The 26,786-nt window shown below is 36.9% G+C and overlaps 1 protein-coding gene across 1 annotated transcript in view; it reads left to right on the forward strand.

Annotated features, from left to right (window-relative positions):
• The window catches only part of BOLL (boule homolog, RNA binding protein), a 35,742-nt gene that overhangs the window by 829 nt on the left and 8,127 nt on the right, over window positions 1-26,786 (forward strand). The window contains exons 2-10 of the mRNA XM_036422144.2: window positions 5,348-5,491; window positions 7,299-7,390; window positions 10,092-10,146; window positions 11,719-11,794; window positions 12,911-13,038; window positions 14,275-14,346; window positions 17,303-17,350; window positions 18,133-18,261; window positions 21,976-22,074. Coding sequence (XP_036278037.1) covers window positions 5,348-5,491; window positions 7,299-7,390; window positions 10,092-10,146; window positions 11,719-11,794; window positions 12,911-13,038; window positions 14,275-14,346; window positions 17,303-17,350; window positions 18,133-18,261; window positions 21,976-22,074 — 843 coding nt within the window. The remainder of the gene's footprint in view (window positions 1-5,347; window positions 5,492-7,298; window positions 7,391-10,091; window positions 10,147-11,718; window positions 11,795-12,910; window positions 13,039-14,274; window positions 14,347-17,302; window positions 17,351-18,132; window positions 18,262-21,975; window positions 22,075-26,786) is intronic.

Consider the following 26,786-nt stretch of genomic DNA (forward strand, 5'->3'; position numbering starts at 1 on the left):
GACGATGACCCGCGAGAACCCGAGGAAGTTGTCTCCGCGGCCATTTCCTCCGGGGCCTCCGCCTGCTGGCCTCGCAGGGGACGGAGCGTCGAGGCCGTGACTGCGACGGTTAGCCGCCCCCTTCCTGACGCGGGCAGAGTAGCTGAGGCGAGGGGTCAAGGTTAATCCTCAGCGGGTGGCGGTGTCAGAGGCGCATTCCTTTGGAGGCCGTTTTGTTGTGTTTTTTTATATATATATAAACTCGGTGATGCTGGGAGCTTACTGAGCAAAGGACCCCTCTCCTAACCCAGTAACAGCCCCTAAGGCCGCACACTGGCTTTTTCATACGTTTGCAAAGCAATGGCCGGCGCGATTGGCGGGATTGGAGGCGTTGGTGTCTAACTCGCCGCATGGCTGCCCTTCTCTGAGGACCCGAGGGGTCGCCTCTACCAGCTAACACTCGAGTATTTTCTAGGCTCTTACTCATACTGCGTTCTGAGGCCTACAGGTCGCTGGTTGGCATGTGATGAGCAAGAAGCCATGATTTCGTCCGTTCCACAAACGTTTCCCGAGTCCCTGCTATGTTGTACCGTCACTGCTTTAGCTGCTGCAGTGAACAAAACGGGCAAAGCCCCTTCCCTTGTGCACAGTGCCTTGTGGCGGAAAGAGACAATCAACGTAATACATATTGTGTTGGAAAGGGATAAGTAGTGAAGAGAAGAAGCAGGTGCAGCCCACGATAGAGCAGGAGCCTTAGAATGGAGTGTACTGGATGTAAAAAGTTGGCCTTCGCCCTCACACCCCCAGGAGCGCTTTTCTAGTTTCTCTAGATTGGGAGTAAAGCACTCTGTTCACTTCCGCTCATGCCACGCCTCTCTCGATGATGAGAGCAATGGGGGTGGCTTTTATTTAAACACTAATGAGCTCATCCATTGAACTCATTTTGTAAGAGAATTTCATGAAGACTGATTTTTTTAAAGTTTGCAAGTAGATAATTTCTACACTTTGTAAACACGCGGAGACAAGAGTATATCTGTTCTATATTTTTTAGCAATACCAATCCACAGTTGAAAAATAAAATTAAGCATCCCAAAATCATCTATTCTAGGTACTGTGTCCTACAAGTGAAGTTAAAATTAACCTCCAAATGCCCAGAGAGGACGCTTATGTTGAGATTGGATTCCAAATTTCTTCAATTGAAAACAACAATATAGTAATTTTTAAATGTGATGAGTTCTCTGTGGTTTAATAGATGTTTTTGTGAACTGCCATATTAGGAAGAATGTGTTTTTTTCCTCTTACGACAACACGGAGAATAGAGCCCATAAGGCAAGCCTATAGCCTCATAGTCACCACTGGCCTAGTGGTTTGTGCATCTTGCAAAGATTCATTTAGAGATGATGGTTTATTGGCTAATGAAGTAAAGAGGAGACAAAATGTGAAAAAGAACAATTCCATTATCTAAATTGAAATTCATTTTTATGTATTTGTTTCTCTGAAAATTGAAATTATGAACTTCAAGCTTTTTTAAGAACTCATTTAGTATATTAGATTATCCCAGAAGTGTGTTTAGTGTTCCTACAAGGAAAATAATTAGCAAGTACTTGAGTTGGTTTCTCTTAATTCTATTCCCAAGTCTTCTTTTTTTAGATGTACCTTAAGAATCTACCGTGTTTCCCCGAAAATAAGACCTGCTTACAGGTTTCCTTCTGAGTGAAATATAAGGCAGCCCACCGAAAATAAGGCCCCCCTAGGCTAAACATGAGAGATTTGTTCCACTGATTCTGAAAGAAATGGAATCATAAGAAATTCACCAGGAAATTCAGGAATTGGATTGTTATGATGATGTTCCAGAAGATGATGACATGATTGTCATTGAATGAGTAAATTCTTGATACTGTAGGATTCACAGTTTGTCTGGTTTGTGTTGACAACTACCATATTACCGTACCGTATACAAGTAATAAATTTCTTTTATTTTCATTTAACAATAAATGTGTACCATATTTTTCATGGAAAAATAAGACATCCCCTGAAAATAAGACCTAGCGCATCTTTGGGAGCAAAAATTAATATAAGACACTGTCTTATTTTCGGGGAAACGGTATTATCTTGCCATTGTGCAAAGTCTTATATTCATTAAAATCTAAATTAGACCTCCTGACAGAACTGTGAACATATGACTATATACCGAGCTCAATTATTTGGTTTAAAAATGCATACCTATAGGTGGTACATGCCCCAACCATGGATTGAACCCTCAACCTAAGTATGTGCCCTGTAGGGGAATCAACCACAACCTTTTGTGTACAGGATGATGCTCCAACTCTCTGAGCCACCCAGCCACGGCTAGGTCTAGCATAATTTTTAATGAAATTAGTCAAATCTTCTAACTAACAAGTGCATTTTAAAAAATAATGTTAGAACTGAAAAACAGTAAATTTGAATGTCAGTGTTTATTAACTTGTCAGTGTTCTTTGGCCAGAAACTGTCAGGAGCACATCTGTAGTTTAATAAAATTGAATCTATTAAATTGTTGTCCTTCATAGGGTATACACCACAGGACCTATCAGTAAGATGATGTTAAAAAGAACTTACAGGGTTTAGGCTTGTGTTAAGCATTTTTTGGAGAGAGAGCAAGGAAGAGGGCTTTTCTCTGAAATGCATGTTGTCAGGATGTGGGAGTAATTGATTAGTATGTTAATTCTTATAGGCAAGAAATATAGATAATGCTAAAGCTGATAAAGAAGGAGGAGCAGTCACTCATTTCAGCCAGAATAGAGGGGTGTTTAGTCATTCTCGTTGCTTAGACAATGCTTTTGTTCTTGCCAATGTTCAGACGTTGATTATGGAATTTTATCTCGATCCACCACAATCAGAGTAGCCTTATTGGTGTTTTGTTAACAAGAAAATACCACAGCCTAGCTATGAGTTATAGGCCAACACCTAACACCACCAGGACTAAGTTGGTTATATGCCAGGCTAACTCCTAGCTTTCCAGGGCTACTTTTCTCTTTCTCAAATTTCTTTGAGTTTAAAATTCCTCCTTAATACTTAGAGTATTTAAATGGCAATAATATTTAAGTGGCATACTTAAAAATTAACATAAGTAGCCAAAACCGGTTTGGCTCAGTGGTAGAGCATCTGTCTGCGGACTGAGGGGTTCCAGGTTCGATTCCGGTCAAGGGCATGTACCTGGGTTGCGGGAACATCCCCAGTAGTGGGTGTGCAAGAAGCAGCTGGTCGATGCTTCTTTCTCATCGACGTTTCTAGCTCTCTCTCTCCCTCCCTCTCTGTAAAAAATCAATAAAATATATTTTTTTAAATTAACATAAGTATCTATATATATTCTACCCTGTTTCCCCAAAAATAAGACAGTGTCTTATATTAATTTTTGCTCCCAAAGATGCACTAAGTCTTATTTTCAGGGGATGTCTTATTTTTCCACGAAGAAGAATACGGTACACATTTATTGTTAAATGAAAATAAAGGAAATTTATTACCTGTATACGGTACGGTAGTACGGTAGTTGTCAACACAAACCAGACAAACTGTGAATCCTACAGTATCAAGAATTTACTCATTTATTCAATGACAATCATGTCATCATCTTCTGGAACATTATCATAACAATCCAATTCCTGAATTTCCTGGTGAATTTCTTGTGTCTCCATTTCTTTCAGAATCAGTGGAACAAATCTCTCATGTTTAGCCTAGGGGGGTCCTTATTTTTGGGGGGATGCCTTATATTTCACTCAGAAGGAAACCTGTAAGTAGGTCTTATTTTCAGAGGATGTCTTATTTTCGGGGAAGCATGGTATGTATGTATGTGTGAGAATATATATATATATATATATATATATATATATATATATATGCCTAAGCGATCATCCAACTGTTTGACCATTCACCTGGTAGCTATGATGCGCAATGACCACCAGGGGGCAGATGCTCCAACCAGTAGAGGAGGGAACCTGATTCCTTGTGGAATTGGCCATGGGTTAGGTTGCTGCTGGGGCACTGTTGGCCCCGAATCTGCTTCACCCGCACCCTAGACCCAGAGAGGAGGGAGCCTGATTCTGGGGTGCATCACCTGAGAACCTTCCTCTTGCAATCCAGGACCCCTCAGGGGATATCAGCTGCTTTTGGCCTGATCCCCACAGCCCAGTCTGAGGGATCCCACTAGTGCACAAATCTGTGCACCGAGCCTCTAGTGTTAATATATTTAAGGCTTTATCTATAATGGAGTAGATTCTACATTTCCTCTTTTTATGTTGCCCCCAAAAGTTATTAGCTTTAATTATAATTTTAATAAATTAGCATAAAATTAAAGTCTAAAGTATATTTTATTTAAATGACTTATCTTTTTTTAATATTTTTATTGATTTTTTACAGAGAGAAAGGGAAAGAGATAGAGAGCTAGAAACATCTATGAGAGAGAAACATCGACCAGCTGCCTCTTGCACTCCCCCTACTGGGGATGTGCCCGCAATCAAGGTACATGCCCTTAACTGGAATTGAACCCGGGACCTTTCAGTCCACAGACCGACACTCTACCACTGAGCCAAACTGGTTTATGCTAAATGACTTATCTTTTTGAAACATACATGTTTTCAGCCCGCATCAAAAATTATAGCCAGCCCTAACTGGTTTGGCTCAGTGAATAGAGTGTCAGCCTGCGGACTCAAGGGTCCTGGGTTCAATTCTGGTCAAGGGCATATGCCCCAGATTGCAAGCTCGATCCCCAGTGGGAGGCAGGCAGGAGGCAGCCAATCAGTGATTCTCGTCATTGATGTTTCTATCTCTCCCTTTCCATATCCCTCTCTAAAATTAATAAAAATAAGTATTTTTTTAAAGTTGCCCTAACCAGTTTGGCTCAGTGGATAGAGTATCAGCCTGCGGACTCAAGGGTCCCAGGTTTGATTCCGGTCAAGGGCATGTACCTTGGTTGTGGGCACATCCCCATTAGGGGGTGTGCAGGAGGCAGCTGATTGATATTTTTCTCTCACTGATGTTTCTAACTCTCTATTCCTCTCCCTTCCTCTCTGTAAAAAAAATCAATAAAATATATTTTTTAAAGTAATATCCAGTGTGCCCTAGCTGCTTTTGCTCAGTGGCTAGAGCATCCACCTGCAGACTGAAGAGTTCTGGGTTCAATTGGTCTAGGGTACATGTCTGGGTTGTGGGCTCATCCACAGTAGGGGGCATGCAGGAGACAGCCAATCAGTGATTCTCATCATTGATGTTTCTATCTCTCTCTCCCTCTCCCTTCTTCTCTGATATCAATAAAAATATATTTTTAAAAAAAAAAAACTTTTTTAAAGTGATATACAGTGCTAAAAGTTTAAAAAGAATTTTTATTTTACAGCAAACATCAAATCAGACACAAACAGATTCATTGTCTTCATCCCCTAATCCTGCATCACCTGTGCCTTTGAATAACCCAACAAGTGCCCCAAGATATGGAACAGTGATCCCTAATCGCATCTTCGTAGGAGGAATTGACTTTAAGGTACCTATTTTAGTGTACAACATGGTGTAATTTTTGCATTAGAAGTTATTTTATTTCTCGGAAATTGTTTCCTTGTACAACTATAAAAACAATAACATTTGCTATTTGTACCATGATTAATAGTTTTCAAATTGTCTTAATATAAAGAATATTTTTTTAAACAATGGAGTTTAAATTGAGCATATATAATTGTGCAATTTCACATACATGGAAATTGAGGCTCACTGACCTATCTATAAGTCTCCTAGCTACTTAGTGACAGCATAAAGACTAGAATCCTACTTTCCTGACTCATAGCTCTATATTCTTCATTTCACCACATTTTATTAATTATACTTTCTTGCATAGTACTCCAGTAGCCCAAATAAGTGATTGTAATTTGCAAAAGAAGACTCAGAAAAACCCAAAACTTGTCCTATGAAATTCTGTTTCTTTACCCCAACTTTTATTTCAGATTCCTGAGTACCCTCCTTGACTTTCATCTTTTGCAAATTGCTTCCTATCGCCTTACTGAAAATTTGATTACCCAAACAGGCCTGTGTTCTTATCAGAATAAAGCATCTTAACAGTAATATATTTAAATGAAGTCAGCTATTTCAGAGAGGCATACTTTGTGAGATGTTTTACAGTATCCCCATATAGTAAACACCTACAGAAAAGGCATAGAAGGATATCTTAAGTGGAATCATAAGCAACTATAAGAATGGTTCACTAAAAATAAAAGTGATTTCTTATGAAATGCTTATTTTTAAAAAGATTTTATTGCTATGGAAAATATTAATGGCAGACCATAAATATTCAAGTTAATTATTCTCATTCAGGATTTATATTAAAACAGCTTAGTATATTTTAAAAAATAAATCATTAATAAATTTAAACATTTGTATGGCTACATTAAGTGACTGGTGTAGGCCAACATAACTTAGTTCCACTGCCTTCATGTGAGCCCACTAGGAACACGTTTCCTCCACTTTCTGAAAGTAGAGCATTCCTATGAAACCTTTCATAAACTGAAATGTTCTAAAGCAAGGACATAAATACATATGGAAAATTTTTAATGTTTCCCAGGCCCCCCAAAATACCATACCAAATATGTTTAATTATTTCCAGTTTTAAGCTAGTAAGCATAGCATCTTTATGCACTCTCTTAGGCTTTTCTGACACCTAAGGACACATCTTGTTCAGGGATAAACAAAATAAATTGAGAGAAAGCACAGATGCTTGCAGGCACAGTCAGAGCCATAGCAGCTTGATGCTGAGCTTCCGAGTACAGTTCCAGAGAAGGAGCTTGGCAGGTTCCCTCTTCCTGTTGGGTTGCAGCCTCTATAAGGGCTTGCTGCAAAGCAAAAGCTGAACTTTTTCACTTTTTGCCTTTTCTCATAAAAGCAGAAGTCCTCTTTGAATTCCTGTTGGTTAACCAAAGAAGGTACTAATGTAGGTCTTCTGTAAAAGCTGTGGTGTAAGGCAAACCTTCAAACAGCATAGGATGCCTGAATTTCCTTACTATAATTATATTTTTCAAATGGCCAACTCAAGAGTAAGAACTCCTTTAAATACTGAGCTTTCTTTGTAGTTTTAAAATAATTCAGCTTAAAACTTTTTACTATTTTTAACAATGTAGTTACTGCATAAAGTATTTACATATATTGATTTTAATAACCTAGTGGTTTCATCCACTATTTTAATGAGAGGTATTCTTACATTCATTCATATTATTTATTTGTAAACTTTTCTGTCTCTAAAACAGGCATGTGTTTTTACATCTTTTATCAATTAAAAAAATGTTTTTGTCTTTTTATGCCATTAGACAAATGAAAATGATTTAAGAAAATTTTTTTCCCAATATGGATCTGTAAAAGAAGTGAAGATTGTAAATGACAGAGCTGGAGTGTCTAAAGGGTTAGTATCACTATAGATAGTACATAGAATTAACAACTGTGTCTTTATTGGGTTACTAGAATTTGCATGCTAACTTACTTTGGTTCCATTTTTTCAAAGGAGATTTTTGTGCAGTCTTCTTTCCTCCTACCTTTTCATCTCGTGTGTGTGTGTGTGTGTGTGTGTGTGTGTGTATGTGTTGGAGGAAGGGGGACACTATAATTTATTGGGAGTTATTCTTGCATGGGCTAAGGAACCATTCAGTGTTACATAGCAAGCACTTAATGCTGAGTAGATAATGTCCAATAGCTAAGGAATCAGAAGCTAAAGGAATCAGATATTGTTGGAATCACATACCTGCTTTAGATTAAAGAGAGCTTTATTTGAAAAAAGCTGACATATGGGAATCTCTAGATCTCAGAGATTTAATAAAGGGACTAATCTGAGAAATATAACCCAATAATTTTTAATAAGTAAGGAGAATGAAAATTGAGAAGAAAGCAGTAGAATTTGTCTATAAATGTCTAATGAACTTAGAGCTGTTTTAGTGGATTAGTATATGCAAAAGTCAAATTTCAGAGAAGAAAAGGTAGTTTATATAGTGTACTTACCTAAGAAGTTTGACTGCAAAGTTAAAGAAAATAGTTAAGGCAGTGGAGATTGGAGAAAGATTGTATTTGTTTTCTTGAGAGAGAGGCCAGACATATGTATTTATAAGCATAAGAGAATGGACCAATGAAGTGATAGAAAACTATATAAGAGACAAAAAACATGACAAGTGGGTACTTTGGAAGAGATAATGGGATTCTGCAGAGAGGATTTTTGTTTTGTTTTTTAAACAGATGAGCTACTTCCTCAGACTGATGAATGATTTATATAATAAAAGCCTAAGCAACAGTTACAGCAGACTGACTGGTCTCTATGAGGCACATTGACCACCAGGAGGCAAATACTCAATGCAGGAGCTGCTCCCTGGTAGTCAGTGCACTCCCATAGGGGGAGTGCCACCCAGGCAGAAGCCAGGCTCAGGGTTGGCAAGCGCAGCAGTGGTAGTGGGAGCCCCTCCTGCTTCTGCAGCAACACTAACGAGCAGCAAGCCAAGCATTAAGGAGCAGTGAGCAGTAAGGAGCGAGAGGTCCCAGACTGCTAGAGGCTGCAGGCTGGGCTGAGGAACAACCCCATCCCACTGAGTGTACAAACTTTGTGCACCAAGCCTCTAGTCTTAGGATAAAAATGAGATTGTATATCTTTTGTTTAGCTTATAGAATTGGCAGTATTTTATTTCAGTAATATTCTTTTTTATCATTGACATATGCCTGGTGCATGAAATTCATACACTTGCAAGGGGGAAGTCCCTCAGCCTGATCTGTGCCCTCTCATAGTCCACAGTCAGGGGAGACCTTGGTGTATGTCCAACTGATAGCACCAGCCACCACAACTGCACTCACCAGCCATGAGCCCAGATTCTGACTGAGCAGTCTTGCCCCTGTGGGAGTGCACTGACCCAGGGGGCATCCTGCATTGAGAGTCTGCCCCCTGGTGGTCAATGTGCATCATAGTAATCGATCATTCTGCCATTTGGTTGATTTGTATATTAGCCTTTTAGGATAATCACATAGAAATACATATAAACTATTTTATGCTTTTTTTTCCCTGGTTGGTGTATATGATCTACCAAAAAATTCAGTGTAAGAATATTTTCTTAACCCTTGTTTAATGTTTAGCCAAATAAAAAAGAGAAATTCCTTTGTTAAAAAAAATTATACAGTAATTAAGAAAATAAGAAACATAATACTACTCAAAAAAGTTTCCTTAAGTTATCTAAATAGAAATTACATTTTAGAGGGATATACTTTTTATTTCTTTTTGTCTGACTATTTTGGCTTTTTTTGAACATGTATTTTTATCTTGAATGTTATATGAATTATATTCTGAAAGTAACAATTATATATGAAAAGTAGGTGTGGCGAAGCCGGTTTGGCTCAGTGGTAGAGCATTGGCCTGCAGACTGAAGGGTCCCAGGTTCGATTCCGGTCAAGGGCATGAACATTGGTTGCGGGCACATCCCCAGTAGGGGGTGTGCAAGAGGCAGCTGGTCAATGTTTCTCTCTCATCGACGTTTCTAGCTCTCTAGCTCTCTCCCTTCCTCTCTGTAAAAAATCAATAAAATATATTTTAAAAAATAAATAAATAAATAAAAGTAGGTGTAAAGTCTGCATTGTACCTACTTCTAGTTTAATTTGATTAGGAAATACATAATTGTGTTATCAGTTTATATATGCTCATAATAGTAATTAATATATTTGTATACTCATTTACCAATGTAAAAGTTTATTTGTGTTGAAATTTTTTAATTAAAAATATTTTTCTATTAAAGCCAAACCTCTATTATTTTAAAAACAGATTATTGCTCTGGGCTGAAATTTATTGCATCCTAATTTGTAAGCCAAAACATATATCTCTCATGCTCTTCTGTCTTACACAGTTCAGATCTGAAACTATTTCAAGATTCCTGAGTTTTTTTCTTTTAGTCCCCTGACTTTAAGAGGAAGTGATAGTGTTAAGTTTCACTATCCTGTAAAAATTCTCCTAAGTTTTTTATGCTCATGCACCATAGAAAAATGTTCACTCCTATAATAGCCCATTCTTAAAAAATAAATTTGTTTTTAATTTTTAATATAACTCTAAAGTAATGTTCTAAGAAAATAATTCATTTATTTAGGTATGGTTTCGTCACTTTTGAGACACAAGAAGATGCCCAAAAAATTTTACAAGAGGTAAGATATTTTAACTTTCTTTTTGGAATTTCTTTCAAAATAATTCTTTGTGGTGTTTATTTTAATAGTACAGTACTAGTACAATGATCAGTTGCTAAATTTTTTTTAACTTATTTGCATCTTAAGATTGACATTAGCCTACAAAATATTGAATTAATTTTTAAAAAGTATTAAAGATAAATTTTATCTGCAGGGAAAAAAATCAAATCATTACATGAGTATGGTTATAGAGTTGTAATCTAATTTTTTACTTTATTTGCTTAAGGTAAGAATGTAAGTGTATATATTTTCTAAGTGTTAATAGCACTTTAAATTCCTAAAAAACACTATACATATGGTTTTCTATAATAGAATGATATTATCTTTGATTATTTCCCCTCCTATGAAAATCTTTATATGAACTAAGAACATTCATATAAAAAAAAAAATCTGTAGCCTATAATTTGAGGTAATAACTTAAATTTGGCAATTGTGACATTTAATTTTTTAGAAAAAATAGTTTTTGAGTTGTATATTAAATGATACGTTCTCAGTTCTCCTTGTTTATAGTACCAGTGTTCTATAAAGTCACCATAAATACTGAATTAACAAATATTGAAGTGATGTTTCTAGAAGTTGTATACGGCTAGATTCCCACAAGCTTCTGCCCACAATATTTTCATCAACCAATCAATACATAACTTTATTTTATGTGTTTCTGTTTAAAGACATACTTAGTATTTATTATTGATTCATTAAAATTGATTTCATGGACCACAGCACTGCAGCTCATGCCTGAATTAAGTCTACCTCTCCTCCCTAAGGCACATGACAGCCTTCTTACGCCTAAGAACACTGACCAGCACCTCAGCACCACTCAAAGGCCATTTTAAGTAGCAGAATCCCCAACATAAAGACAAAAATGCAAAACACATGGCCCCATATAGACCACAAAAAGGACACTTGTTTACAGTATAAAAGCTGAAATAAGACAGTGTCGCCTTCTTTGATCTCAACTGGAACCATGTGTGTCAGACAATTCACATTTTTCACCTCTGCTATTGCCAACTAATAACTGCTAAATTGCCATGAGTATTGATTTTGGAATTATAAATAAATTTTAATGAATAGATTAATTCCCAAATCCATGAATAGATGATAGACTTTATTTCAGATGAGGAATTAGGATCAAAGCACTAGATTCGGACCTCGATCCGTTTAAATCCAAAAACTTTATCCTTTCCACTATAATTTGCTATCATCAAAGAATGTTATAATCTGAATTTTAAACTGTTTCTTACTGCCTGGCTGGCATAGCTCAGTGGTTGAGCATTGGCCTATGAATCAGGAGGTCGCGGTTCAATTCCCAGTCAGGGCCTCTGCCTGGGTTGCAGGCTCCATCCCCAGTGTGGGGTGTGCAGGATGGAGCCAATAGATGATTCTCTATCATTGATGTTTCTGTCTCTCTTCCTCTCTGAAATCAATAAAAATATGGGGTTTTTTTTAATAAGTAAAGTGTTTCTTACTAGTTTTCCTTAATTGTTATAAACAATAGTACCAAAAGAATAAAATTATTATTTTTTTTTTTTTTAGGCTGAAAAACTGAATTATAAGGATAAGAAACTAAACATTGGTCCAGCAATAAGAAAACAGCAAGTAGGGATCCCTCGTATGTATTAACACCCAGTGTATTTTTCAATATTTTTACATAGTTCTTTTTTTTTTAATATTAAACTTTTGGTAGAACATCATTAAAATATATTTAAATATATTTAAAATTTCAAAAGTAATTTAGAATTACTAACTAGAAAATTTTCTAATTAGAAAAGTAACTTAAAATTATAGTGAAAGTACTAAAAGTTAAAATATAGACCTAATGTCAGAAACTGTGGTTATATATGTTCTATAACCCAACCACATGTCAAAATTATCAAAAGGAACAGTCCCAAAAGCTTAAGAATTGTCCAAATTATGTGCCTTCCTCAAATTTCTATAATGCTTTCAACTCTTCTCTTTTTTTTTCTCACTCTTCCCATTTATTAAATTGGGCCTCTTTATAGATTTTAGTTATAATTTTTATTAAAATCTCTAACAAAGTCTTCAGCTAAAAGGAGCAATGTCACATAAAATTAGTAACTAAATTTTCTTACTCTTTATGTCTGTCCTAGTGTCTGTTGAAATGTTTAAGACGTTAGGTACTTATTATACATCTGTTGACAAATTAATAGGTTGTGTTTATTTGGACTGTTCTGTTTTTGACTTAGAAGTTAACAGATATAGAGTTTAATTTTGATTTGGTATTTATCAATTTAGAATTTGCAGGGTGGAACCAAAATGTCTTCCAGAATGTCTTCTAGAATATCCTCCAACTTCACTGGGCTTTTACAAATAAATGGTCTTACTAAAGTCTTAGGAACTTGACTACAGTGACTGTATAGTAAATAAAATACATATAATTTACATTGTAAAATAATTACTTTGCTAATCTATTTGTTAACTTTGTGTTTAATTTTACTGACATTAAAATCTGAATTAGTGAAATTTTAGTATTCCTTATTAAACTTTTTTCTTTTTTATGCACCTTAAGCTAATAAAAGTTTTAAGGTAGTAAGTTTGAAAATTTATACTTCAAAGATATTTTAACATATGGAATTAAAAACATAACATTCAATTTTTACTATAACTGTATAGGTGTATTAAGATAAACGTTTTCCAGTGTTGAGAAATTACAGTGTTTAAAGTTAAATTTAGCATTTTAATTATTATTATGTAATCTTTACTTTAGGTTCCAGTATAATGCCAGCAGCTGGAACAATGTACCTAACAACTTCAACTGGATATCCTTACACTTATCATAATGGTGTTGCTTATTTTCATACTCCAGAGGTAACTTCTGTCCCGCCACCTTGGCCTGTAAGTAACTTTGTTTTAGAAGGGTTTCCATCTAGTACATAAATTTTTAAAGTATTTTATTTCTAAAAAGTGTCAACCATAGACAAGTACAAATCTATATCCTATCTAATAAGAGTATATGCAAATTAACCATCACTCCACCCACAAGCCATGCCCACCAGCCAGTCAGGAGTGAATATGCAAATTAACCCAACCAAGATCACTGCAGCCACAGAGCAAGCAGGAAGCTTGGGCTTCCCCGGACAATGGAGGAAACCAAGCTTCCTTGACACTCTGGCTGGCCCAGGCCTACACTCAAGGCTACAAAGTTTCAATTATAGAAGATAAATAAATCCCAACAAAAATGGCAGCAGCCACATAGCTGCAGAGAGCAGGAGGCTTGAGTTGCCCCTGGCAATGGAGGAAGCCAATCTTACAGCCCTGGCCTGCCTTGGCCTCTACTACAAAGTTTAAGTTATGGAAGATAAATCCCAACAAAAATGGCTGTGGCCACAGAATGAGCAGGAGGCTTGGCTCCACTCAAGTCTACAAAATTTCAGTTATGTAAGATAAATAAACCCAGATACTAGGGCCTCCGCTTGGGTCACTGGGGGGCATGGCTGGCCTGCAAACCACCACAAGCCCCTCACTAGGCCACTCTATACCCTAAGGGAACCCCCACCCTGATCCGGGACACTCTTCAGGGCAAACCTGCTGGCCCCCACCTGTGCACTAGGTATCTATCTAATAAAAGAGTAATATGCAAATTGACCATCACTCCAACACACAAGATGGCTGCCCCCAGGTGGAAATAAGATGGCCGGCAGGGGAGGACAGTTGGGAGGGACCAGGCACGCAAGGGAGGGCAGTTGGGGGCAATCAAACCTCAAAGAAGGGGAGTTGGGGGGAGACCCAGGCCTGCAGGAGATAGCAGTTGGGGGGGACCAGGCCTGCAGGGGAGGGCAATTAGGGGTGACCAGACCTGCAGGGGAGGGCAGTTAGGGCAAACAGGCTGGCAGGGGAGGGGGTGATCAGGCTGGCAGACAGAAGTGGTTACGGGCAATCAGGAGGGCAAGTATTTGGGAGCTAGCAGTCCTGGATTGTGAGAGGGATGTTAGACTACCCATTGGGAAAATGACATTTCCAATAATAAACTATAAGCTGCCTAGGTTTAGGTAACAATTTGAGATAAATTTTATTGTAAACTATTTTAAAGAATTTTGTCTAAAATAATTTCCATTTTCCTTTCTCACATAGTCACGTTCTATATCTAGTTCCCCTGTGATGGTAACTCAGCCTGTTTATCAGCAATCTGCATATCACTACCAGGTAAACATTAGTACAGAGAAAATCCTTCTTGATCACTTTAGTCTTTTTTTTTTTTTTTTGTATCTTTCATTTTATTCTTTCTCATGCAAATACTCTAATAATTAAAGAGATAGTTAAGCCTTGATAGCAGTGTTTTTGTGCGGGGGTAGGGGAAGTTTCTTACAGGGGCTTACAGGAGGAGTAAGCAATGTCATAAAGGATGAGATTGATAGGGAAGATCAGTAAGGAGGAGGCTTGACAAGAGTTAAGAGTGCTATGGCACTTCCCTTTCTCCTCAACCAAGTGAAGAGGACTTCTGAAAAAAATAAGCTTAATATTCGTTGAAATTTGTGAGATGGTATCACTTGGACCGGATCTCTCCTAAAAAAGTTCAAAGAAAGAGCTGGACTGCTCTATGGGAGCCAGAGCCAGGAGAAAAGGTCTGCAGTGGGAATTGCATGGGAATGAGTCAAACTTCTCACAGCAAGCAAAGGCTAGTTTCCCAAGAGCAAGGTGTGAACCTCACAGAAGAAACTCTTGCAAAAAAAAAAACAACTCTATAGAGAAATTACCTTAGTAGAGAAATAATCTGTGTAAACTTCTAGAATCCGGGGCCAGAGTGGTCTCTCTGGAGTTAAAAGTTCCTAACTAAAGAGTCAGCATTTGGGTTCAACCACACCCAAAAGTGACATGTCCTAATTTTTACCTAAGGGAAGGAAGACTAGCTCAGTTCAATGCTTTTAAATTGGAGGGTGAAAAAGTAAAGTCACTCTCTGCTTGCACCATATTGAACCAGCTCCTTTATTGATCAACATACAGCTCTAGCTCACTTGACATAGCAGACGTATTCTGGAAATTTTCTAATGCGACTTAATTTTATACTTTAACTCTGGTTTTCTACTTGCAGGTATAAAACAAAGTATTTTGCCTTCATATACTTAGGAAAGATTTTGGTATCAGTTTATAATATATTTTACAATATAGCAAATAATTTCACTTCACCTATTTCTTTTTTTGGAAAGGACCATTTTTATAAATTTTACCCTTTCTTTTTACAAATACAAGATTTATAGCTTTATGAATTTTTGCTAATCAGATCAGGTAATTCATGGTTTAGTCAGGTTATATCTCCTTTGTGTTTCTCACTTCATAAATAGTGATTTCATTTATCTAACAAATCTATATATAAATCATTTTATTTCAAATATTTTTATTAAAATATTTTCTTAAACCTTTCCTCTCTGAAATCAATAAAAATACATTTTTTAAATGATCTTTTGAGGACTCATACAAGTTAATAAAAGGAAGATAAATGATCCAATAAAAAAATAGCAACAGACCTAAATAGATTCTTCTTGAAAGAAGACAGAAGGAAAGCCAAGAGACATATGAAAACATGCTCAAAGTCACTAATTATCCAAGAGATGCAAATCAAAACGGCAATGAGGTACCATCTCACACCTGTCAGAATGGCTGTCATCAACAAATTACAAGTGCTGGCCAGGATGTGGTTAAAAAGGAACTCCTTTGCACTGCTGGTGGGAATGCAGCCTGGTGCAGCCACTATGGAGAACAGTATGAAGTTTCCTCAAAAAACTAAAAATGGAACTTCCATTTGACCCAGTGATCCCACTTCTAGGAATATAGCCCAAGGAACTAGAAACACCAATCAGAAAGGATATATGCACCCCTATGTTCATAGTAGCACAATTCACCATAGCTAAGATCTGGAAACAGCCTAAATGCCCATCAGCAGATTAGTGGATTAGAAAACTGTGGTACATCTACATAATGGAATACTACACTGCTATAAAAAAAGAAGGAATTCTTACCATTTGCAGCAGCATGGATAGAACTGGAAAGCATTATGCTAAGTGAAATAAGGCAGGCAATGAAAGAAAAGTATCACATGATCTCACTTGTTTATAGAAAATAAAACTATAACTTAATGAACAAAAAGATACAGAGTAAAACATGGAACAGGCTGTCAAATTACAGTGGGGAGGCTGGGGAGTGTTGGAAAGGGAAGGAAAGAGATCAACCAAAGGACTTGTGTGCATGCATATAAGCATGACCAATGGACACAAGACACTGGGCAGGGGATGGGGATGGGATGAGGGCATGCAACAGGGGGTAGGGGAGGCTGGGGGAAGGTCAATGGAGGGAAAAAGGAGATAAATGTACTACTACATGTAATACTTGAAACAATAAAATTTTAAAGGATCTTCTTTAAAAATATTTTACTCCTTCAAATATCAACATTCAAAATAAATATATCATTTGATACCCCCAAAATAAATTTTTTAAATGTGATCTTTTGTGATTATTCTTTCACCTAACATAATGTTTTCAGGATTTGTCCATGTGGTAGCATGTATCAGTATTTCATTCCTTTTTATGGCTGAATAATATTCCATTATATAGATATATTACATTTTATCTATCCATCAGATGATGGACATTTGGGTTTGTGTGGGGGGTTTTTAATTTGGGGACTGTTGTAAATAATGCTGCTATGAACATTTGTGTACAAGTTGTGCAGCCATGTTTTCATTTCTCTTAGGTCTTACCACCTCAAAGTCAAATTACTGAGTTTATATGGTATCTCTGTATTTAACTTTTTGGTGTCATACTGTTTACCAAAAAGGCTGTACCATTTTACATTCCTACCAGCAATTTATATAATGTCTTCACATCCTTGCCAACACATCATTGATTTTAATTTTTATGAAGTTCAGTTTATTGTTTTTCTTTTCTTGCTTTGTTGCTTGTGCTTTGATGTCATAATTTTAAAATTTGCTTGATTCAAAATCTTTTTGTAATAGTTTTATAGTTCTAGGTCTTAATTTTGGTCTTGGATCCATTCTGAGTTAATTTTTGTTTATAGTTTGAGATATAGGGGTCCATTCTTTGGCATGTAGATAATCCAGTTTTAACCCTTGTTTATTATCTGTGGGGTCTTTTTTCTTTCATTTAGGCACCTGCACAGTGTCTACCAGGTCAGTGGCAGTGGAGTGTTCCTCAGGTAAATATTAACTTTCTTCACTGTGCTTTTGTGAATACTGCATGAATATTAAAATCAGGAGAACTAGGTTAGAGACCCTCTCTTATTTATTAACTGTGATACCTTTGGCAGTTAACTTAATCACTGTATTTCTCCGCTTCCTCATTTGTGAAATAAAAATAATGAGACTACTATCCCTTTGCAATTTTTCTCACATGATTTTTGTAAAGATCAAATGAGACTATGTAAGTGAAAGCATTTTATAAATGAGTGTTGCAAAAACATGAAAAATTACTTTTATTTTAGTATTATTGGAAATTTTAACATTTTTCTAGCCTTCAGATTTTGCTCGTTTGACCTGTGCTCTCAAATAAGTATTCCATCTCCCAACTTTGATAACAAATAGTATCCCACCAAAAGATGGTTTCATCTTTTACATTTTTCCACCTCTATGAGAAGTCACAAAGCTGAGAATAGATGTTTATGATCGTTTAAATACCATCAGCTATATTATTACAACCTTTAGTAGTGATCTTAATATAATTATCTGAGTTTATAGATGAGGTTCTGAAGCTCTAAGAACTTATAGTCCTTACTCGTAATAGTTTTTTAATGATATCTACACAACTAGAATTTATAAACCCAGAGTTCCTAATTTGTTGCTGGGATATTTCTAAGCTATCCCTGAAAAAGAACTTCAGGAAAATATGAAACAAATTTCTCTCTCATCGGTTGGGTAAATCATTTGGTTTAAATGAAATAACTAATCATATTTGAATTGAAACTATGGTTTTGTGTTTCAGTCTCCTGTCTCTTCTGCTCCGTTCCTATACCTACAACCGTCTGAGGTTTTTTATCAACCAGTGGAAATTGCACAAGATGGAGGATGTGTTCCTCCTCCGCTGTCTCTGATGGAAGCTTCCATTCCAGAAGTACGTAATAGTCTCCAAGTAATTTATCTCTACTACCTTATCTTACATTTATTTCTTTTTCTTTTCTAAAAGTATTTGTTCAAGACCTTCATTGAAGCTGCATATTTTATTTTTCACTTTTTTATACCTAAGAATACTTCATCTTAGATTTCTTCACTAATTAGTTCAGAATAATTTCTCAAATCAACTGTTCACTTTACTAGGCTCATTCCTGACTCGATCTCCTTTAAAGAGTAAGATACCAAACACTGCTTCTGATTTGTCTAATTTATATTGTTGCTAACATTCTGTCAATTAAAATCACATAAAAATTAAGTCAAGAAACAATATTTTAAAAATTCTTCCTTCAAAAATGTAAGTCAAATTTATTTTATAACTATAGATGGTGACTGCATGTCTTTAAATTATATTTTTGAACCATTACTAATAACCTTACCATATATTTTCCAGGAACTAACTGTACATGCATGTTTTAAAACCACTACTAATAATCTTACCATATATTTTCCAGGAACTAACTGTACATGCATGTTTTAAATCAGTGTTGTGAAAGATTAGAAAGTTAGCACCCACCTCCCAATTTAAATGTTTTGTATTATTTTCATATTGCTAACGCTTATAACATTATAATTTTGTTCTTGAACAATAAATTGCACAGATGGATCTTAAGGATTACTAAAAAATACCTTTACTGGGATTTCTTCATTCTTCATCTCATCCTACATTTATCACTTGTTTGATTGCATCTGCAAGTACTCTTTATTAAAGAAGGCACATGGATGCTATGTTCTTTGAGTTCTTACATTCTTGTTCAACATGTTTTTGTCTATAAATTGGAAAGAAATAAGACTAGCTATAAGAGAACTGCTGAGCCCTAGCTGGTTTTGCTCAGTGGATAGAGCATTGGCTTATAGACTGATGGGTCCCTAGTTAGATTCCCGTCACTGGCACATACGGTACCTCCCTTGCAGGCTTGATCCCTGGCCCTGATCAGGGCACATGCAGGAGGCAACCAATCGATGTGTCTCTCTCAGATCAGTGTTTCTCTCTCTCTCCCCCTCCTTTACACTCTCTAAAAACCAATGGGAAAGTGTCCTTGGATAAGAATTAACAAAAACAAAACAACTGCTTGATACTTGTATTAGTTTACACAAAGGCTGATGGAACAAAGTACCACAGACTGGGTGATTTAAACAATAGAATACAAATTATGTATATGTATATCACTTTTTGTCTTTCATATCTATCATCTCTCAGGTAGTTTTTTTTTTTATCATGGTACTTGTTTTTATACTTTTCAAGGTAACTAAGATATTTCTCATTGTGTTTATTCTATTTTTATTATGACTAATCAGGCTTTCATTTCTTTTATATATTTTATTTTATTTTGATAGTCCTCACTAGAGAATATTTTTCTCATTGATTTTTGGAGAGCAGAATGGAGGGAGAGAAGGAGAAAGAGAGAAACATTAAGACACATTGATTGATTGCCTCCCACATGCATCCCAACTATGTGGTGAATCAAATCTGCAACCCAGATACTTGCCCTTGACTGGGAATCAAACCTGCGACCCTTCGTTGCGCAGGCCAGCACTCTAATCACTGAGCAGCCAGCCAGGGCAACATCTCATCTCTTTTATTTTTAATCTTTTTTATCTCAAATTCTGCCAGTTGGTTTACATCATTGTCTTATAAATTTATATTGGCTTAAAATCTCTCTTGATCTCCTTTTTAGAGATCATGTTATTATCATTTCTTTAAGAATCAAAAGAATTCTATTTATCTAAACTTTACCACTTTTTCTAAGGTAATTTCTCACCTTTTTCTTCAACTTTTGTCTTTCCTTAATGTAGTTGGAGATGAGGCAGTATGCATGTTTAAGGGGCTTGCTTTTCCTTTTCACCTTTATGCTAATTTTTACATGAGAACAGCTACTTGTCAAAATAGAGGGTAGGAAGATCAGGCTGTTTGAAGGTGCTTTCCACTCTGTTGTAAGTGTCCTGGTTGGGATGCTCTTCCCTCAGTTTCTAGCATTCTGGGAATCATTTTCTATATTGGGTTGTAGTAATTGCTACCTCCCATTCTACCTTCAATCTGTTTCACCTCCAGCAGTGTTCCTCAGCTATAAGGCAGGGCAGTAGATTTTTTTAAATGATGAAAACATGATTTCTCCTTCAATTCCATATCCCCTGCTATTATTATAAATAATATGAAATTGCATCTCTGTGCTGCTACATTTGAGACTTTTTCAATAGGTCTTTTAGAACATTGATTTTTAAGCAGATCTTTATTTTTCCCGAAGTCTGAGGAGGCTTCATAAGTCCTCTTTTTTATGGGTCCCAAATTGCATAGCATTTGTCAGATGTTTTAAATTGTTCATGGTTTGGGAATAATCGGTATGTCCTTGTTTAATTGATGATGGCATTTTTTTAAAAATCTATCTTTGGTTCTTTTTTTTTTTTTGGTTTTCAAGGGGAGGGGGAAATGAGGTAGGAATTCTTTAACACTAGATTTTTAGCTACAATCTACATTAGGTATTAAGCCAGTGGACTCTAATAAGATTTTTTCTGGAGCTACTACTTATATTAGCTTATAACTGGTACTTTTTCTATAATATTTTCATAAAAATGTTATATGCATGCTTTTATTTTAATGTTGTTTCTGGTAGAAGGTGTAGGCAAAGATATAAGTTAATTAATAAAGTAGGTTGCTAAGTAAAAAACACTTTAGATGGAACCATTTTGCTTTCTACATACCACTGCTACTAGAAGTCCTACAAATACCTCAAATTTTATAGGTTGTCCCAAAAAAAGTGTGAACACACTGAATAATTATAAAGTCATTGTTTATTAAAATACATTTTATTTTCAAAATTGAGCTATCAGCTGTTAAAGTTTATATACATTTTGCGGTGACACCCTATATTATAATCCTAACTTCTTCTCTCCAACCCCCTTACACACAATTACATAAACATCATACTTGCTTTTCTTGTATTCCATATCTCAATAAATGGTTCCACCATCTGTTGGAGAAGCCAACTGTTCCCTACCTTTTGTTCTAATGTCTCTCTTTCAGCTCTCTTTTAGTGTATATTCTTTTCTCCAGCCATACCAGACAACCTACACAGGTCTTCCAAATGAGATATGTTCTTGGTTGCCTCAACGACTTTGTGCATACTGTTTCCATCTTCTTTCCCTTATTCTTCAAATTCAGGCTTCAACTCTACTAGAAAACTTTCTCTTTTTTTAATTATTTCTTTATTATTTCAGAGAGGAAGGGAGAGGGAGAGAGAGACAAAAACATCAATGATGAGAGAGAATCATTGACTGGCTACCTACTGCACATCCCCAACTGGGCATCGAGGCTGCAACCCAGGCACATGCCCCTGGCTGGAATCGAACCCGGGACCCTTCAGTCCGCAGGCTGATGCTCTATCCACTGATCCAGACCAGCTAGGGCATTCTCCAACTTTCTTAAGTTAAATCAACTAGTTCTTATCTTTTCCTCCCATGCATCCCTAAACATGTCTTATAGGTCTTACAGTAATTTTGACTACTTGTCTGTCGAAGATCAGTCTATAAGGTAAAGATGGGAGATGTGTTTAACATCTGTGTTTTTTCATTGTGTAGCAAAATGCCTAGTACATTGTAATGTTGAATAAATATTTTTAAATAATAAATGAAAGGCAATACATTTCTTTTTTTGTAATAGCCCTATTCTGATCATGGAGTTCAAGGAACATATCACCAGATTTATGCTTCAAGTGCCATTGCTATGCCTGCACCTGTGATGCAGCCTGAACCAATTAAAGTAAGAAGTTTGTTTTGAGTATTTTTTTTCTGTTTTTCTTTCTTGCTCATATTTCAAGTTTTCCAACTTTCTCTTCTGAAAGGAACAACTTTGGAGAATTATATCACATTTGTGATCAGAAATACAGAATTAGTGAATTATTTCATGTGAAGGAAATAGAACCCCAAATTAACTGTAATTTCTATTAGTTTTGAATAAGTAATAAACCACACATGATCAAAAATGCTTTATTTACTTTGGTAAAATATATGTAACTTAACATTTTCTATTTTTAAGTGAAACACTTAAGTGGTAACTACCACAGTTATCTATTTACAAACTTATTAATAATCTCAAAAAGAAACTGTAATAATTTCTCATCCTCACTTCCAGCCCCTAGTAACCTCTAACCTATTTTCTGTTTTTATGAATTTGCCTAGATATTTCATATGCTCATATTTTTATTATCTATATTAATGGAAAGTAAAATTTATGGCGGAAGATCCAAAATGGCAGTGGAGTATGTTATACTCACCTTCTTCCAGGACCAAACTGGAATTAAACTAAAATACAGAACAAGAAATCTGAATAGCCAATTGCAGATAAACTGAACAGAAGTCTTATAACCAAGGATTTACAGAAGAAGCTAAATCCAGACTGGTATGAAGGACAGAGATGCACAAAAGGCTGATCCTGCACCCATGGGTGGCAACTGAGATTCCAACTGCTTCAAGTGCCATTGCTACGAAGGTTACCCCTAAGAAGAGTGGGTCTCAACTCCAAGCTGGGCTCCCCCAGAACACTAGATCCAGGAAGAAGCACCCACATAACATCTGCCTGTGAAAATCACTGGGGATTCTTTCTGCCAAGGAGAGACAAGAGTCCTCTAGAGAAACAGTGCCCTCAAAGGGACCATGCACAAAATCTCATTTGCAGCCACTTACCCAGGGCTTTGGCAGAGGGAGGGCAGAGCCACACACCCCAGAGGAGAGACTGGGGTGTGTGGCTCTGGGAATACAGCTGAAGACAGCCACCAGGACCCCTGTGCTGAGTCCCTCTTCCCACACCACAGATGCCATCTTTCTTCGTGGAGCACTCCCTCCCTTATGACATCACCCTGAGGGAATGCAATAGCCTTACCGTCTGGATTCCCTGTAGCCTCACCTTGTGGACTTCATATACTGCTGAGGAGTCAGCTGTCTGGGCTGGATAGACTCAGGGGTATCAGTGACTGGTGTGGCTTTGTAGTGAGGGCCATTGCCCCCACTTTCCCATGAGCCTAACTGGCGCCACCCCCTAACAGAAGATATGCTAGCCTCTCCCTCCAAACTCCTGGTGGATCCACACTGACAAGGTCTGGGCAGAATCCAGGACAGACGGAGTTGCGTGGCTCTGTGAAAGGGGCCATTCCTCCCTGCATCTCTGAAGCCTGACTGGAACCTCCCCCTCACAGAAGATCTAGCCCTAATCTCCCAACTCCCAGAGCCCCTCCCTGCTGAGCTTCAGCTCCTGGCAGAATCTTGAACAGACTTAGTTTTGTGAGTTGTGCACGGGGGCTAATTTTTCTTTGTACACCAATGCAGAGCCTCCCTCATGCAGCCAAATCTTGGTTGGCTTGGGCCTTATAAACTCTACTGGCCTCACCCTGATTACTCTGTAAGACCCCAACTTACCACAAAGATCTGTGGACCCCTGTATGGGACAGCTAGACCTAGTATACCCTGGGACATTTGCTGAGTGGCCTCAGACCTAGTACAGGCACTCAGTTTGAACCTGTATCAGTCTGGTGAGAAACATTTCACCTCTACCTGATGACTCACTGAGAACCTCACTCATGCAACTCAAGAACCACCAGAAGCTCTTTCAGTGATTGAGTCTAACAGGCAGCCAGCAGATGGAGACAGATATTCGGTGCCTTGAGACTTTTGCTGGCCTGCCCCCAGGTCTGGTGCTAATAAAAGCCAATCTTGGTGCATAGTTTGGTCCTCCCTGTTCATACCCAAGCCCCACAGAAGTAGCTATAAACTATGTATAGTTTTCTAGCTCCAAACAGGTTACCTTTCCTGGGCCAGTCACAGGTCAAACATAGGTCTGCCCCAGAGTTCCTCCCAAGAGGCCCCAAAACAAGCACAACCAGTGGCCAGCTTCAGAAAACAGAACAGGATCCAGTAAGCTTCACAAGCAGAGCATCCGCAGGAAGAAACCCATGCCATTGCAGTCAACCCTGACAGCGGTGAGAACATACATACAATGGAATAAAGATAGTCCCTCCGATAAATGGTGTTAGAGACTCTGACAGATACATGCAAAACAATGAAGTTAGACCACCTTCTTACACCACACACAAGAATAAACTCTAAATGGATTAAAGGCTTAAATGGAGGACTGGAAACCATAAAATCCTAAAAGAAAACACAGGCAATAAAATCTCAGATATTTCTGATAGTAATATTTTTTATATATCTATTTGAGCAAGGGAAAAGAAAAAATAAGCAAATGGGACTACATCAAACTGAAATGTTTTTGCAAAGAAAATCTAAAATGAACAAAGTGGAAAGATAACCCACTGAATGGGAGAACATAACCAATGATACATCTAATAAGGGGTTAATATTCAAAATTTATAAGGAACTTGCACAACTCAACAGCTAAAAGAAGCAAGAAATTCCATGAAGAAATAGGCAAAGGATCTGAATAGATACTTCTCCAAAGACGACATATAGATGGCTCAGTGTCACTAATTATCAGAGAAATGCAAATTAAAACCACAATGCGCTATCATCTCACATCTGTCAATATGGCTATCAATAAATCAACAAAAAAGTGTTGATGAACATGTGGGAACCCTTGTGCACTGTTGGTAGGAATGCATACTGGAAAACAGTATGGAGTTTCCTTAAAAAATTAAAAATGAAACTGCCTTAAAATCTAGCGATTCCACTTCTGGGAATATATCCCAAGAAATCAGAAATACTGATTTGAAAGAATATATGCATTCATATGTTCATTACAGCATTATTTACGATAGCCAAGATTTGAAAACATCCCAACTGTCCATCAGTAGATGAATGGATAAAAAAGCTGTGGTACATTTACACAATGGAATACTACGCAGCTATAAAAAAGGAGGGAAACCTTACTTTTTGTGACAGCATAAATGAACCTAGAGTATTATGCTAAATGAAGTAAACCTGACAGAGAAAGACAAATACCATATAATTTTGCTCATATGTGGAATCTAATGAGCAAAATTAACAAGCAAAACAGAAACAGACTCAGATAACAGAATGACAGCTGTTAGAGGAGGAGGGGATTGGGTGAAAAAGATGAAGGAATTTTTTAAAAAGCTCATTGACACAGACAATAGAATGGTGATTACCAGAGGGAAAGGTAGAAGAGGGTAAAGGGGAGATAAATGGTGACAGGAGACTTAATTTTGGGTGGTAAACAGACAATACGATATATAGATGATATATTAAAGAATTGTGCACATGAAGCCTATATAATGTTATTAGTCAGTGTCACTCCAATAAATTCAATAAAAATTGAAAATAAAAAATAAGTCCTGGCCAGGTGGCTGTTGGTAAGGCATCCTGTACACACAAAAAAGGTAGTAGGTTTGATTCCAGATCAGGGCACATACCTTGGTTGCAGATTCCATCCCTGACTGGGTGCATACGGGAGGCAACTGATTGATGTCTCTCATATCAATGTCCTCTCTTCCTCCCCTCCATCCTCCCTCTTAAAAAATATATTCTTGGATGAGAATTTATTTGGGGGGGGGGGCGCGAAGGAGGGAGAAACTGAGAATTTAAAAATAAATAAAATTTATGGGGACATGAAAATATTTAATTTCTTCCAGTTTGGGAATTGTGCTCTAAATCAGATCCAGGCCAGAGAGTGATCATCTAGTTAGACGAGTGTATATATTCAATAGATTTCAACTCTACTATATAGCAGGGAATTCTGCTTGTTCCCATCTGACCTAGTTTCTTAGTAAAACTCTTGCATCATTACTGATTAATAGTATGGTCATTTGAATCCTGATTGCAGGATACTTTGGTAAGGAAAGTGGGCACACTCTTTACAGTAAAATGAGATTAGCTATTCACACTCATATTTATGCTTCTGACCCATCCCAGGTGTTGGAACTCCATATTAAAACAGTCGACTTTAAGGAGTCTCCTCACCCTGTTATCTCCTCACTGTCGTCACTCACTGCATTCCTTCACTGCAGATCTTGAGTTTGTACTGCAAACATGAAATAAAACCCCAATTTTGATATAGTCTCAAAGTCTACAGTGTTACTAAAGTATCAAAATGTAAAACAGACTTTCTTTGATTTTAATACTTTCTATAAATATACTTCTCTTGAATTAACCATTTTATGTTAGTTATGTGCTACTTATTTTCAGTTATATATCTTAAATATATACATAGATGTAACTGATTGAAGTTTTACTGCTTGAATAATTCCAATAGATGATGAACTGATAACCTATAGGATAGGAGCAACTTCCAAAGAATGTTAAACATGTTTTTAAAGTGACATTCTTTTTGCTTTAATATGTTTTGTCTTTTTGTGCTTTTGAAATGAGCTCTCAATTACAGAATATCAAACTGCACTTTAAAAATCCAGCATTGGCACAATATGAAGCCCACAGCAAGGACAAGTAGCAGCAGCAGGGGGCAAGAGGTGGGAAGTGACTGAAGCAGTGGTTATAAATAGTCAC

This window comes from Pipistrellus kuhlii, unplaced genomic scaffold, assembly GCF_014108245.1.
Source record: "Pipistrellus kuhlii isolate mPipKuh1 unplaced genomic scaffold, mPipKuh1.p scaffold_m20_p_7, whole genome shotgun sequence".
NCBI lineage: Eukaryota > Metazoa > Chordata > Mammalia > Chiroptera > Vespertilionidae > Pipistrellus > Pipistrellus kuhlii.